Source organism: Prionailurus bengalensis, chromosome B2 (assembly GCF_016509475.1).
Source record: "Prionailurus bengalensis isolate Pbe53 chromosome B2, Fcat_Pben_1.1_paternal_pri, whole genome shotgun sequence".
In the NCBI taxonomy this organism is placed as follows: domain Eukaryota; kingdom Metazoa; phylum Chordata; class Mammalia; order Carnivora; family Felidae; genus Prionailurus; species Prionailurus bengalensis.
Genome location: NC_057349.1, coordinates 110,496,832 through 110,512,937, shown reverse-complemented (window position 1 = coordinate 110,512,937; position 16,106 = coordinate 110,496,832). Strand labels below are relative to the sequence as shown.

Below are 16,106 nucleotides of genomic sequence, written 5' to 3'. Positions count from 1 at the left end.
AAATTAACCCAAAGATATTTCCAGAAACTTGGTGTTTAGGGAAAAAAAGAGCATAAAAAGTTTACAGTCTGGCTTCCAAATCCCCCCACACAAACATCTCAAAGTTGGCTACCTCTCTTAGGTAGCCACCTGTGACAGAAGACTGAATCTTCCTTACACCCTTCATCATGGTTTCTCCCTAAGGGAAAAAGTTTCATATACTTTCAGCAACACAACACGTTTAAGTGTTTCATTAAGTTAAAATGGGATTGAAATTGTCACTTTCTTCATGATACCTGAAAAACAATTCTTAATCTGAGTATTAACATAATGGCATAATATGGTGAGGAATTAGAAGGGTCACAAAACACCCGAGAGAACTCTGCTTGCTCAGTAAAGCTCACCACCCCACTTAAAACAATGTCTTCTTCCTGTAGCTCTTGACCTTCCTTCCTTAATCTGTTCTACTGTACCTTAGCACTGAGTAGCTTTGACACATATTATAACTTAGTAGGATTGCACTACTATTTACTGTCTATCTCCCTCTACTAGAATATAAGCTCTACAAAGGCCTAAGTTTTTGTAGGCTGTTTCACTGATGTATCCATAGCACTAGTCATGCCTGGCACTCACTCAGTAGGTACTCTAATAGAGTTTGTTTACTGAATGAAACAATTATCTTTCCACTTCTCTTTTTCAAAATGAATTTTTTTCTTTTTGCATATGAAAGTAACACATGCTCATTGTCGGAAAAAAAGTGACAATTCTTCTGGAAGAAGAAAAAACAAATTGCCTTTTATCCCATTATCCAATGACAGCACTATTATAATTCTGGTGCATATTCTTCCAGTATTTTCTCAGTGCTCACATAGACAGATGCACATAAATGTCTTATATACCTATATTTTAAAGCTGAATTGTATTTATTTGATATCATTTTATTATATCTCTTATAAATCATTTTATCTTTTAAAATATAATTGTTTTCAGGCCAACATAATTCTAAATTTTTAATTAAAGTTGGAAAAAAAAATTTCCTAGAAAGCTAACATTTCAGGGCTTATACCAACCATGTAAAATAGGCATAGCCAAAAGCCCAAACACAATGCCAAAAGTAAAGAACATAACTAAGGACTGAAATCATTCACAAACCTTTCCTTTTTTTAATTTTTAATTTTTTTTATTTTTTAATGCTTATTTATTTTTGAGAGAGAGACAGAGAAAGAGAGAGCATGAGTGGGGGAGGTGCAGAGAGAGAGAGAGAGAGAGAGGGAGACACAGAATCTGAAGCAGGCTCCAGGCTCTGAGCTGTCAGAACAGAGCCCAACGCAGGGCTTAGACTCACAAACCACAAGATCATGACCTGAACCCAAGTCAGATGCTTAACCAACTGAGCCACCCAGATGCCCCCACAAACCTTTTCTTAACTAAATTGGATGAAGTTGATTTATAAGCAAGATGCTTTTTTAAACTCACATAACTTTAAAAGTTCCAGTGATGTCTGTTTTTTGTATTGCATCAATGTATAAAAATTTTGGGAGGATGTCTCTTCCTTTTTGAATAGATTTAATTTTCTTTTTTTTTTCCCTAGCTGAGAAAAAAGGAGAAATAATTCAGCCTTTTCAAGCTCTGGTTTGTTTTCTAAGTTCTCTTCAGTACTTTATTTTTCTTTGCAGAAGAAATCATTTTAGTGTTTCATCAAGCACAAAATTCAGTCAAAATCACAGTAGCAAAAAATTTTTAAGTTGTTTTGAGGATTTTTGGGTCATACAGGAAAAAAATAAAAATTCCCAATCAAATAGAAATAACTTCAGAAAGAAAAGTCATACCGTTGAAATATTTTTGTTCATCAAATTATGTATACTGATGTTTGTCTACAATTAAGTTAATAGAAGTAAAATTATTTATATGGATGCATTTAACTTTTATAAAACTCTTTTGTAAAAATAATAAATTCTGTTACTATTTAATATTATATTAAATATATTATTATATTTATATATTTATATTTATAAACTTATAAATTTATATATATTTATATAAATTATATATATAAATTTTATATATATATAAATTTTTATAAAATATATATTATATTCATAATAATTATATATTATATAATTATTATAAAATAATATTAATTCTGTTACTCTTTAATATTATATAAACTCAATAGAAAAGATGAATCTTCATAAAATAATATCTGGAATATATTCAACAGACATAATAAACAATTCAAAACTAGTATATATATTAATTTTCAAAATATATATACAGAAAAACATAAGAGAAATACCCAAAGTTTTAACAGTAGTTTTTTTTTTCTGAGTGGTGTTATTATACATGATTTCTCTTTTCTTCTTTGAACTTTGTTTTCTAAATTTTCTACAATGAAGATTTTCATTATGTGCAAAAAGGCATAAACATGTTGTGAACACACAGTTTTAAATCACTTGAGTGAGATTCAGTGCATGTGATTCTGTATGATGGGATAGTCATTACTATCTTCATTTCAAAGGTGAGAACACAGAGGGCCATAAAATGAAATGGTCTGGCTAAAGCAACGGAGCTAGCGAATGGCAGAGGTGAGACAGAACCCATTTCACCTGACACCTCAAACGTTGCTCCTTCGGTTACACCTCACCAAATATTTGTTGAACAGAGACTTAGTCTTCGTTAAACCAATTGTTACTAAGCATCTACTATATCCTTCATTCAGTGTGAGATTCCAGAGAAATGGTGTCAAATAAGATGAAACACTGTGATTAACAGAGTGGGAATGCACACAAAAAAACATAATATGTGGTCTTTACTCTGAAAGATTGTATAACCTAATTGTACAGATGAAATACATGCACATTAAAGAGAATGTAAAAACAGAAGCCAATATATGATATATTCAAATACATAGTATAAATGCAAAATGTTATAGAAATATAAAAGGGAGGAGCGCCTGGGTGGCTCCGTTGGTTAAGCATCCAACTCTTGGTTTCAGCTCAGGTTCATGATCTCATGGTTTGTGGAATCAACCCCCTGCATCGGGCCCTTTGCTGACAGCGTGGAAACTGCTTGGGATTCTCTCCCTCTCCCTCTCTCTTTGCCCCGCGCCCAATCACACTGTCTCTGTCTCTCTCATTATAAACCTAAAAAAAAAAAAAATATATATATATATATATATATATATATATATATATATATGTATGTATGTGTGTATATGGGAAATGGTTATTGAACTTGGGGGTAATTAAGAAAAACTTCACAGAAGCTGTAGAACACATTGGGCCCTAATATTTGGGAGGGATTCATACAGATAAAAAAGACATGAAAAGGCTTACCAAGCCAGGGAAATATCTTAAGCTAAATCATGAAGTGAGTGTCAAAGGCAACATCCAATTAAAGGAAAGGAAACATCTGGCTTTCATGGAATGTTAAGCCATATAGAGTTGGAAAAATAAGTTAGAACATAGTCATCACTAGAACCAAAATTGCAAAGAGAATGAATGCCGTTAAAAGGCAGATTAAAGGGAGATGGTAACAATTGTAAACATTTATGTACCAAATGTGAGAGCACACAAATATATAAATCAATTAATCACAAACATAAAGAAACTCATTAATAGTAATACCATAATAGTAGGAGACTTCAACACCCCACTCACAACAATGGACAGATCATCTAATCAAAAAATCAACAAGGAAACATTGGCTTTGAATGACACATTGGACCAGATGGACTTAACAGATATATTCAGAACATTTCATCCTAAAGCAGCATAATATACATTCTTCTCCACTGCACATGGAACGTTCTCCAGAATAGACCATATACTCGGACACAAAACAGCCCTAAGTAAGTTCAAAAAGATCAAGATCATACCATGCATATATTCAGACCACAAGGCTATGAAACTCGAAATCAACCACAAGAAAAAATTTGGAAAGGTTACAAATACTTGAGACTGAAGAACATCCTACTAAAGAATGAATGGGCTAACCAAGAAGTTAAAGAAGAAATTAAAAAGTATATGGAAGTCAATGAAAATGATAGCACCACAACCCAAAACCTCTGGGACGCAGCAAAGGTGGTCATAAGAGGAAAGTATATAGCAATCCAGGCCTTCCTAAAAAAGGAAGAAAGATCTCAGAGACACAACCTAACCTTACACCTTAAGGAGCTGGAAAAAGAACAGCAAATAAACCCAAAACCAGCAGAAGACAGGAAATAATAAAGATCAGGGCAGAAATTAATGCTGTAGAAACCAAAAAAACAGTAGAACAGATCAATGAAACCAGAAGCTGGTTCCTTGAAAGAATCAACAAACTTGATAAACCACTAGCCAGTTTGATCAAGAAGAAAAAGGAAAGGACCCAAATAAATAAAATCAAGAATGAAAGAGGAGAAATCACAGCAAACACAGCAGAAATAAAAACAATGACAAAAGAATATTATGAGCAATTATATGCCAATAAAATGGGCAATCTGGAAGAAATGGACAAATTCCTAGAAACATATACACTACCAAAACTGAAACAGGAAGAAATAGAATATTTGAACAGACCCATAACCAGTAAGGAAATTGAATTAGTAATCAAAAATCTGCCAAAAAACAAGAGTCCAGGGCCAGATGGCTTTCCAGGGGAATTCTACCAAACATTTAAGGAAGAGTTAACACCTACTTTCTTGAAGCTGTTCCAAAAAATAAAAATGGAAGGCAAACTTCCAAACTCTTTCTATGAGCCAGCATTACCTTGATTCCAAAACCAGACAGAGACCCCACTAAAAAGGAGAACTATAGACCAATTTCCCTGATGAACATGGATGCAAAAATCCTCAACAAGATATTAGCCAACTGGCTCCAACAATACATTAAAAAAAGTATTCACCACGACCAAGTGGGATTTATACCTGGGATGCAGGGCTGGTTCAATATCCGCAAAACAATCAATGTGATTCATCACATCAATAAAAGAAGGGGCAAGAACCATATGATCCTCTCAATAGATGCAGAGAAAGCATTTGACAAATACAGCATCCTTTCTTGATAAAAACCCTCAAGAAAGTAGGGATAGAAGGATCATACCTCAAGATGATAAAAGCCATATACTAGTGACTCAACGCTGATATCGTCCTCAATGGGGAAAAACTGACAGCTTTCCCCCTAAGGTCAGGAACAAGACAGGTATGTTTGCCACTGTTATCCAACATAGTATTGGAAGTCTTAGCCTCTGCAATCAGACAACACAAAAAAATAAAAGGCATCCAAATCGGCCAGGAGAAGGTCAAACTTTCACTCTTCGCAGATGACATGATACTCTATATGGAAAACCCAAAAGATTCCACCAAAAAACTGCTAGAACTGATTCATGAATTCATCAAAGTTGCAGGATATAAAATCAACGCACAGAAATTGGTTGCATTCCTATACACCAACAATGAAGGGACAGAAAGAGAAATCAAGGAATCGATCCCATTTACAGTTGCACCAAAAACCATCAAATACCTAGGAATAAATCTAACCAAAGAGGTGAAAAATCTATACGCTGAAAACTATAGAAGCTTATGAAAGAAACTGAAGAAGACACAAAGAAATGGAAAAAGATTCTATGCTTCTGTATAGGAAGAACAAATATTGTTAAAATGTTGATACTACCCAAAGCAATCTACATATTCAAAGAGATCCCTATCAAAGTAACACCAGCATTCTTCACAAAGCTAGAACAAATAATTTGTATGGAACCAGAAAAGACCCAGAATAGCCAAAGGAATCTTGAAAAAGAAAACCAAAGCAGGAAGCATCACAATCCCAGATTTCAAGATGTATTACAAAGCTGTAACCATCAAGACCGTATGGCACTGGCACAAGAACAGACACTCAGATCAATGGAACAGAATAGAGAACCCAGAAATGGACCCACAAATGTATGGGCAACTAATCTTTGACAAAGAAAGAATATCCAGTGGAATAAAGACAATCTCTTCAGCAAGTGGTGCTGGGAAAACTGGACAGGGACATGCAGAAGAATGAACCTGGACCACTTTCTTACACCATACACAAAAATAAACTCAAAGTGGATCAAAGACCTCAATGTAAGACAGGAAGCCATCAAAATCCTTGAGGAGAAAGCAGGCAAAAACCTCTTTGATCTTGCCCACAGCAATTTCTTGCTGAATACATCTCCAAAGGCAAGGGAAACAAAAGCAAAAATGAACTACTGGGACCTCATCAAAATAAAAAGCTTCTGCACAGAGAAGGAAACGATCAGCAAAACTAAAAGGCAACCGACAGAATGGGAGAAGATATTTGCAAATGACATATCAGATAAAGGGTTAGTATCCAAAATCTATAAAGAACTGATCAAACTCAACACCCAAAAAACAAATAATCCAGTGAAGAAACGGGCAAAAGACATGACTAGACACTTCTCCAAAGAAGACATCCAGATGGCCAACCGACACATGAAAAAATGCTCAACATCACTCATCATCAGGGAAATACAAATCAAAACCACAGTGAGATACCACCTTACACCTGTCAGAATGGCTAACAGTAACAACTCTGGCAACAACAGATGTTGGCAAGGATGAAGAGAAAGAGGATCTTTTTTGCATTGTTGGTGGGAATGCAAGTTGGTGCAGCCACTCTGGAAAACAGTATGGAGGTTTCTCAAAAAACTAGAAATAGAACTACACTACGACCCAGCAATTACACTACTTGGTTTATTCAAGGGATATAGGTGTGCTGTTTTGAAGGGACACGTGCACCCCCATGTTTATAGCAGCACTATCAACAATAGCCAAAGTATGGAAAGAGCCCAAATGTCCATCGATGGATGAATGGATAAAGAAAATGTGGTATACACACACACACACACACACACACACACACACACACACAATGGAGTATTACTCAGTAATCAAAAAGAATGAAATCTTGCCATTTGCAACTATGTGGATGAAACTGGAGGGTATTATGCTAGTGAAGTTAGTCAGTCAGAGAAAGAAAAAAATCATATGACTTCACTCATATGAGGACTTTAAGAGGCAAAACAGATGAACATAAGGGAAGGGAAACAAAAATAATATAAAAACAAGGAGGGGGACAAACAAAAGAGACTCATAAATATGGAGAACAAACTGAGGGTTGCTGGAGGGGTTGTGGGAGGGGGGATGGGCTAAATGGGTAAGGGGCATTAAGGAATCTACTGAAATCATTGTTTCACTATATACTAACTAATTTGGATGTAAATTCTAAAAAATAAAAAATAAAGTTAGATTACAAAAAAAAAAGACACTGCCTCACCCAAAAAAATAAAAACAAAAACAAAAACAAAAATAAAAATAAAAATAAAAATAAAAATAAAAGGAGATGGTGTTGGGGTATCTGGGTGGCTCAGTTGGTTAAGCATCCAACTTCAGCTCAGGTCATGATCTCACAGTTTATGAGTTGGAGCCCTACATTGGGCTCTCCACTCTCAACACAGAGCCCACTTCAGATCCATCTCTCTCCCTCTCTCTCTGCTTTTCCCCAGCTCTCTCTCTCTCTGTGTGTCTCTCTCTCTCTGTCTCTCTTTCTCTCTGTCAAAAATAAACATTAAAAAAAAGGAAAAAAAGAAAAAAGGAGATGGTGTTGGGTGCCTGGGTGGCTCAGTGGGGTAAGCACCTGACTCTTGATTTGGGCTCAGGAATGATCTCACAGTTGTGGGATTGAGCCCTACATTGGGTTCTAGGTTCTGTGCTGGGTGTTGAGCATGCTTGGGATTCTCTCTCCCTCTCCCTCTGTCCTTCTCCCCCACTTGCACTTTCTCTGTCTGAAAAAAAAATATTTTTAAAACAATAATTTAAAAAAGGATATTGTGTTTCTTCCTCTGAGCACCAGAAAACCATGAACATTCCTAAGTAACATAATAAAAGTGTGCATAAGAGGCATAGTCTGCAAATAGAGGCTGATGTGAAGGAAGATTTTTAGAAGGCTATTAAAAATGGAACTTACAAAAAATGGAACTTATATAAACAAATCCACCATAATAAGAGTGATAAGTTCATTAAAAAATTTATACGTAAATGTACCAGATCAAGCATAGCTTCTTACTTAAAAAGAAAGGGAAAAGGTAGAAGGACTTACAATGAAAACTCATTATAAAGTTTAAGGGTTTACACTACCAGATATAAAGATTCATTACAAAGTATTAGTTATTAAGATAGTGTGGTATTCTTCAAGGATAGACAGAATAACAGAATAAATAGACACATATACGTATGGGCTCTTGATTTGTGAATAGGGCATAACTGGTAATGTGGTCACTGAACCACTGCTGGTGATCTTGGAGGATTCACAGAGAGGAAACACCAGAAAACTAGATGGGAAGATTGTTGATCATGGAGAAAACAGATGGGGCTTATAATAATTTGTGACAAAATTCTAGGATTATTAAATAAATGGCTTTAATTTATAGTATCTTCCTTTGAATTTTGTATTTAAATATTGTCATACAGGTAAGTTAAAAGAACAGTGTATAACCTCCACTGATGTCAAAAATTGTTAACAGTTTGCTATATTTATTCTCTCTCTCTGTCTAAACATACAGTTTTTGTTCAACCATTTGAAAGCACGTTTCTGATGACATAACTTCACATCAAATATTTCAGCAAGCATTTAAGAACTGCATTCTTCTTCATATCCATAATACCATCATATTCCCACAACACTCTTTTTTGCACTTTGCAACTGAGATAAGTCCCCCTTTTCCCTAAAGTACAGCTTTTAGAAATTCCTTTGGGGGAACCAGTGGTTTTTGTATATTTGAAAATATCTGTTTTACCCTCATTCTTGCAAGATACGCTATTCTAGGTTGAAGTTATCTCTACAATCACTTTACAATACTCTCCTCCTTATTCTTTTTTTGCTGTTAAGAAGTTTGTGGAATATATAATTTTATGTGTTGTCTTGGCTGAGCCACAGGATGCCAGGTATTTGTTTAAACAATATTCAGGGTGTCTGTGAGGGTGTTTCTGGAATTAATATTTGGATCAATAGACTGAATAAAGAAGATTGCCTTCCCCAATGTGGATGGTCATTGTCCTGTCCACTGAATGCCTGAGTATAATGAAAGACTGAGTAAGGAAGAATTTGCTCTCTCTGCCTGACTGTCGCACAGCTGGGGCATTAGTCTCTCCCCTGCCTTCAGACTCAGACTCAGACTCAGACTGAGACCGAAACTTACACCATCAGCTCTCCTGCTTCTCAGACCCTCAAACTTGGAATGGAACCTACCATTGTCTCACCTGGGTCTCCAGCTTACTGACTACAGATCTTGGAATTTCTCATTCTCCACAGTAGCATGAACCAATTCTTTATAATAAATAAATATATATCCTATTGGTTCTGTTTTTCTAGAGAACACTGACTAATATACTGTTGGTATAATTGTCATTTGTTGTGGTTTGTGGAGTCTGTTTTTTTCTGGCTTATTTTGAGGATTTATCTCTTTGGTGTTCTGAAATGTGATCACAAGATGACTAGGTACCTTTTTGTTTTTCCTTCTTAAGATTTGTTATGATTCCTGAATCTGAGACTTTCATCAATTTGGGGAAATTTTCAGGTATTGTTTCTTTGAATGTTACTTTTTATCCTTTATTAGTTCCTTGGGAATTCCAATTAGACACATAAGAAAGACACTCTATTTCCTTGCATGTTTTATTATTTTTAGTGTGAACCTTTGTTTTTTAAAACCTTTTCCTTGAAATTACCTGAGCCTTTATATAGGCTCTGAATTTGCCTCTAGTGGGGTCTGGGATCACTATCAAATTGGTTAGCTTTAAATTCTCAGCATGGAATTTTTCAGACCACAAAGTTGCAAACCTGTGTGAGGTTCCACTTTTGGTAATAAATGATCAGGAGAATTCCACCCCCCTCCTTTTCCACCCAACCCAAATCAGGACAAGACTGGCGAATGTCCTTGCTGTCTTCCTTTGAAGGTTAGGGTTTTGCCACATTACCCTTGGACTGAGTATGTCACAGTCTTCGGCAGCCTAAGCCTTATGCTGGGGACCCGATTTGATTTTCCAACTCGTGTGGTCCGTAAGTTTCTTTCCTTGTCCCCAGAAGATGGCTTTTTCAAACAAAAGATGTGAATTACTGGGGAACTCAAGGAAGTAAGTACACCACTCACATGCTTCTAGATTTGTGATTTCTCATTGTTCTGGGCTTATGAAATATTTTTATTTGCCAACTTGAACATTCATTTAAAAAAAGTTTTGAAAGTATATCCTACATTTTAGAGTATTGTTTACTAGGGCTTTCTAGAGGACATTAAGTCTTCCATTTTTCCATAAAAGGAAGTTCTAGTTAAGTTTTAATAATTTCTTTCTTTTTTAAAAAAAAATAATGTTCACTGTCTTGTTTCATGGTATAGTGGTGGAGACAAAGGAGTTTTATTTTATTTTATTTTATTTTTTAACGTACTCTTTACACCTAACATGAGGCTCAAACTCACAATCCCAAAATCAAAAGTTGGAAGCTCTACCCACTGAGCCATCCAGGTGCCCCTCAATAATTTCTTATCCATATATCAGCAAGATATGCACTTCACTCAGTCAAAAAAAAAAGATGTGCAATAATGTAAATACATTATTCTTTAATAGAACTTATTTTAGCTCACAGATCCCCATATTTCCTTCACGGAAGAAAATAGTCTTGTGATTCCAAGTACAATCATTCACTTCCACGTTAGAATTTATTCTCTCTGGGGTAAATTTCCAACTGAGTCACAGTCATACACACAATTCATTTCTCCATGTGGTGTAAGGCCTACAATTAAGGCTCAATATTAAATGCTGCCCTGACATCTGGTAAAATCAGGAGAGTTCAAATGGACTAAGCATAAGTTTCTCTCTTCACTCTGCTTTCATGGATAAGGTACCCTAGCCGAACACTCCTCCTTATCAAAGGGACCAGGCACAGTCCCTAGTTCTCCCTAGATAGCAGTTTTGCCAGCATGTGGAATTATTCAAACAAACCAACCATTCTTCTTATGAGAACCAGAAGGCACCACACACTCTTGTTACTACAAGTCTGCCTCCTATAGCTCTTGGTTGTTCACTCTGTTCCTGCGTATAATCCCTATGAGGCCCTGCAGGGCCTACAATATCCTTCTCCTTGGGCTATAAATATATGCGAGTAATAGTTTGTTGTTGATCTCATCTGCTCAATGCCAAATACTGTGTGTTTAACCATCCGCATATCCCCAGGGCAGGAATCTCTCTCTTACCAAAGGGGTGAATAAGAGGCTTTAAATAAAAACCATTGGTGTCACAAACTGCACGATATGCTCCACCATAACTGAGGACTCCTGGTCAGCCTTAATTAATTACTCTTGGCTAACTTAACAGATTCTGTGATTTGGTAAGTCTGCCTGAGATGGAACAGCTAATTGCTGGTAGGCTTGGGCTATGTCCTGTGTGGTATTCTATTGTCTTTGTCAGCCCATTGCCCTCACTCTCCACCTAAAATTCTCTTGCCCCCAATATAAAAAGTGTTGTTATTTGACTATACACTGGCATAACCTGGTGGTGTCAGGTTTAGTCTGTTTGGCAGGTGATCTCTGCTCACCAAGGATCAGCCTATGTTACCACATCTGGCCTGGTGACTATCCCTGGCTCCTTGGGGAAGCTATATAGACATTATAATTATGCACCTCTTGGACAGGCCCAGAGATAGTCTTTTGTGAGGTTTGTGGAAACAAAGGAGATCACCACCCTTCAGGGAATTTAGCATGGCATCCTACTTGTAGTTGTTCATGCAAGGGTAGTGACCTTGCTGGTTTCCTGTGCCGCTGCTTCCCTTGCCATTGTTGCTTGCGTTCTCCTGACCCTCAGGAGTATCGAGGTGCACATCCATCATGGCCTGTGGCCCAGGGGCTGGTGAAAAAAAAAAAAAAGGTAGGGGAGGAAGGAACATTGGTGCTCAACTGCTCTCCCAAAGCAAAACTCATAGCCAATGTACCTAGGCTTTGCTCAGTATTGTTGCCTACCAGCACACCAAAGGGCTAATCTTGTCATCATTGGCCATATGGTCTCCATCCAAGCCATAGACAAAATGACTTTACTGGATGTGGACTTTGATCCCAGGAAGACTGGCATTCCCTGAACGAAGAGGCAACCACCTACAAGGAAGGCTACCAGGCTCCTGAACCTTTTTTCCAGAAACACCTGGAAGGTCTTCATTACAGGTGATTGTGCAGACAGAAACTGAAAGCTGCAACTTTATGTGGCTAAAAACCTAAAATATTCTCAGGGAATCTGAACAGAGAGAGAGAGAGAGAGAGAGAGAGACAGACAGACAGACAGACAGAAAGGAAGTCCACATGACAGAAGAGGTTGGGCTATAGCAGAGGAAGGCTTTGATCAAGTCTGGGGGTTGGCCCAGGATGTTTTCCCTACACCACTCTGCTCTCCAAGTCTCTGTTGCAACAAAGATACTAATCCTCAGCAAAACACCCAAGGCATCCTTGTGGCATCATGAAGGGGTTAATCCAAACTTAACTTAAGCCCATGGTCTTAAAACCATATAAACCAACCATTGCTATGAGGGAGGCCCCCAAATGAAAAGAAAGAAAGAACCCTGAATATAGGGAAAGACAACCAATAAAAAACAACTTAAAACAAAGACCCATAATTTGGCCTAATTGGAAATCCAAAATTTACTAGAAAAATTTATATAGCAAAAGATAAAAGGACATTGATTGGCTTGTGTGAATTACAACCTGGGTTCTGAATTAACTTTAGTATCTACAGAAATTCACCAATTGGCAAACTTTCATAGTTTTGACCAATATTATGGCTAAAATTACAGTTATAGCTTGGAATCCCACTAAAGTTAAACATGGTATCCTCCATAATCAGGGATTTAGTTAAGGGAGTTACTGAATATAAAGTAGAAGACAAATAAGTATGCCTTACCTTAACTATAAGAATTTTTGTCTACTTTAAATTCCTATGGTTATAACACTCATTGCCTAAAATATCATAGTGGGCATGGACACTCTGACCCAATAAAAAATAAGTGAAAATTAAAATTAAGTTGTTTTTTTTTTAATTTTTTTTTTCAACGTTTATTTATTTTTGGGACAGAGAGAGACAGAGCATGAACGGGGGAGGGGCAGAGAGAGAGGGAGACACAGAATCAGAAACAGGCTCCAGGCTCCGAGCCATTAGCCCAGAGCCCGACGCGGGGCTCGAACTCACGGACCGCGAGATCGTGACCTGGCTGAAGTCGGATGCTTAACCGACTGCGCCACCCAGGCGCCCCTAAAATTAAGTTTTTAACACTTACATATGGGCTTAACAAAATAAGAACCCATGACCCACCCCTCCATTCCCTACCCCACCAACCCCATTAAAATAGTTAACGTGATTCAATGTAATCTAAAACAAGGTCAATGAGTGAACCTTTCCCTGATCCCACTGCTATTCCATTTAACAGCCTTATATGGCCTGTTCTTAAATCTGTATTAAATGAATGGTGGCTTATAGTGGATCGCTGTGACCATAATGCTATGGTTCCATTCGATTAAGGCCTCTACACCCAACAACCTAATAAGTGAAATTGCCGATTCCATCCAATCAGCAACTGGTAAATATTTTGTCACTATAAATTTGGCTAATATGTTCTGTTCAATGCCTATTTCAACAGCCTCTCAGCCACAGTTTCTTTACCACTAAAGGGACACAATACACCTTTGCAAGGAATAGCCACAGGATACCTCAACAGCCTTACCATTGTACACAGTCTTTACAGGCAAAATCTTAACTATAGTAACCTTTCTCCAGGAGCACAGATATGACATTATTTGTTTGACATACTCATTAAAGACACAAGAGTCACAAAGGACTCACAAAAAGGGGTAAGTTATTGTCCCACACATAGTGCAAGGCTCTCCTACCTTCATTAAATTCCTTCAAGTGGGGCACCTGGGTGGCTCAGTCAGCTGAGTGTCCAACTTTGGCTCAGGTCATGATCTTATGGTTCATGAGTTCAAGTCTGTGTCAGACTCTGTGCTGACAGCTCAGAGACTGGAACCTGCTTTGGATTCTGTCTCCCTTTCTCTCTGCCCCTCCCTTGCTCACACTCTGTATGTGTGTGTGTTTGTGTGTGAAAAACAAATAAACATTAAAAAAATAATAAAAAAGTAAAACAGCTACTCTTAATTGAGTCTTTACTTACCTAGGTACTACATTGCTCTATATACATTATTTTATTTAGTCCTTACCACAAATGTTACACATACAGGGTCAGGTGAAGTGGGGTGGGAATTACACCCATAATTCACATGAGACAGCTGAAATGGAGTCTTTCAAATATTAGGAACTTGCTTTAAATTGTTACATGTGATTCCAAAACACGGGCTTTTAATCATTTCATTTTGTTGCCTCCCTTCTAGAGTAATATAGACTCCTGTAAGTTTATAAGAGATTAAACAGCATAGAAATGCCCAGAATTATAAAGTTAAGGACCAGAAGCCACCTAAAATTCTCTATTCATCTGCCATATGCATGAATCATTTTATCAAGAATATTTTCTTTCTTTGAACCTCATATTCTCCATAGTGTTGAACCAAACTCAAAACGTTTTTCAAGTAATTCATCTAATATGAAAACTTTAATTCAATGTTGAATCTTAAAAATAAAAATCACAGGGGCACCTGGGTGGCTCAGTCAGTTAAGAATTCGACTCTTGGTTTCAGCTCAGGTCATGATCTCACGGTTTGTGGGTTCAAGCCCCACTCTGTGCTGACAGCATGGAGCCCACTTGGGATTCTCTTTCTCTCCCTCTCTCTGCACCTCCCGTGCTCACTCACTCACTCTTTCTCAAATAAATAAATAAACATTAAAAAAATAAAGATCATGTGATTGCAATAATATTTGCAAGTTTGAATAAAAATTAATTTTTCTCTTTATCCTTCTAAGTAACTATCATATTATATATATATATATATATATATGTATGTATATACACACACACACACACACACACACACACACAGTGTAATTATGTAATCTGTGAACCTACACATTCAGATGTCTTAAAATTTTCACAGTAAAATGAAAGCAGATTTCTATTGCTGGTATAATCTCTATAATTACTTTTATTTTCAGGTGTGTTACTTTTACCTTCCACCTTATCTTACATTACAACAATTATCAGAAGTCACTGAAAATAGTAGGAGGTCAATATAAACTTTTATTTAAAGACCATAAGACTTCTTTTGGGGGGGGGTGTAATTTTAGACTATTCGTTTATTTTTGTTGTACTCTATATTTGTAGTTTTAGTTTGCATTTTGTGGAAAGACATTTTCTGATTTCAAAGGAGAGGAGGCCCCAAAGAATGCAACAAAAGAAACCCACTATTAGATTTCCTGGGGGTAATTGAGAATTGACTGCAAACGTGTTTACTGGCCTTTCAGTCATTTTTATATAGTAAGACAAATAAATATGCATTTTACTGTAAAATTCTGAACTCTCCCGTTGAAGCTATAATTATAACTTGGTGACCTTCTCCAAGCTGCTCTAGCTATGCACACCTTGGCTTAAAGATCCTTTAGCTCAGTAGCGGCTAAATGATCAGGCACTCTGCTTCATCCATCTGCTCTAACAGTGACCTCTCTGCAATTTTTTTATAAGCTTTGGATATTTTCTTTTTATAGCTTTGCCAACATAATCATAATGCATCCTGACACCAGACAGTGTAAATTAATTCCTCTTCTGTCTTATGAGCCACAGAGAAGAACCAGATTTTTCACCTTAACACTTGATTAAATTGTGGAAAGAAAGGAGACCAAAAAATGAGGTCTCTGGGAAAACCGTATCTCACCAATGCCAGCCTGGAGACTAAAAGTAAAAGTAAATTTAAAGCAAATCAGCTCTTCCTAAGATTTTTTTTAACATCTTAACAGGATAGAAGGAGAGAAACTGAGGAAGAGAGGGAGCAAGGGTGGGTAAAAAGCCTATTTATCTAAAATTAATCTTATGCCAGATGAACTAGAGCAGTCTTTCCCAAACTTGCCTGCTCATGAGGCTTACCTGGGTAGTCTGTTAACAAAACAGACTAGAGCCTCTGATTCAGTGTGT

At 36.8% G+C, this 16,106-nt stretch overlaps 1 protein-coding gene across 2 annotated transcripts in view; it reads right to left on the bottom strand.

Annotated features, from left to right (window-relative positions):
* PKIB (cAMP-dependent protein kinase inhibitor beta) overlaps positions 1-16,106 on the bottom strand; it is a 152,102-nt gene that overhangs the window by 15,385 nt on the left and 120,611 nt on the right. For both annotated transcript variants that reach the window (XM_043592232.1, XM_043592233.1), the window contains one exon: positions 11,792-11,896. In XM_043592232.1, the coding sequence (XP_043448167.1) occupies positions 11,792-11,879 (88 nt within the window). In that variant the 5' untranslated portion in view covers positions 11,880-11,896. The remainder of the gene's footprint in view (positions 1-11,791; positions 11,897-16,106) is intronic.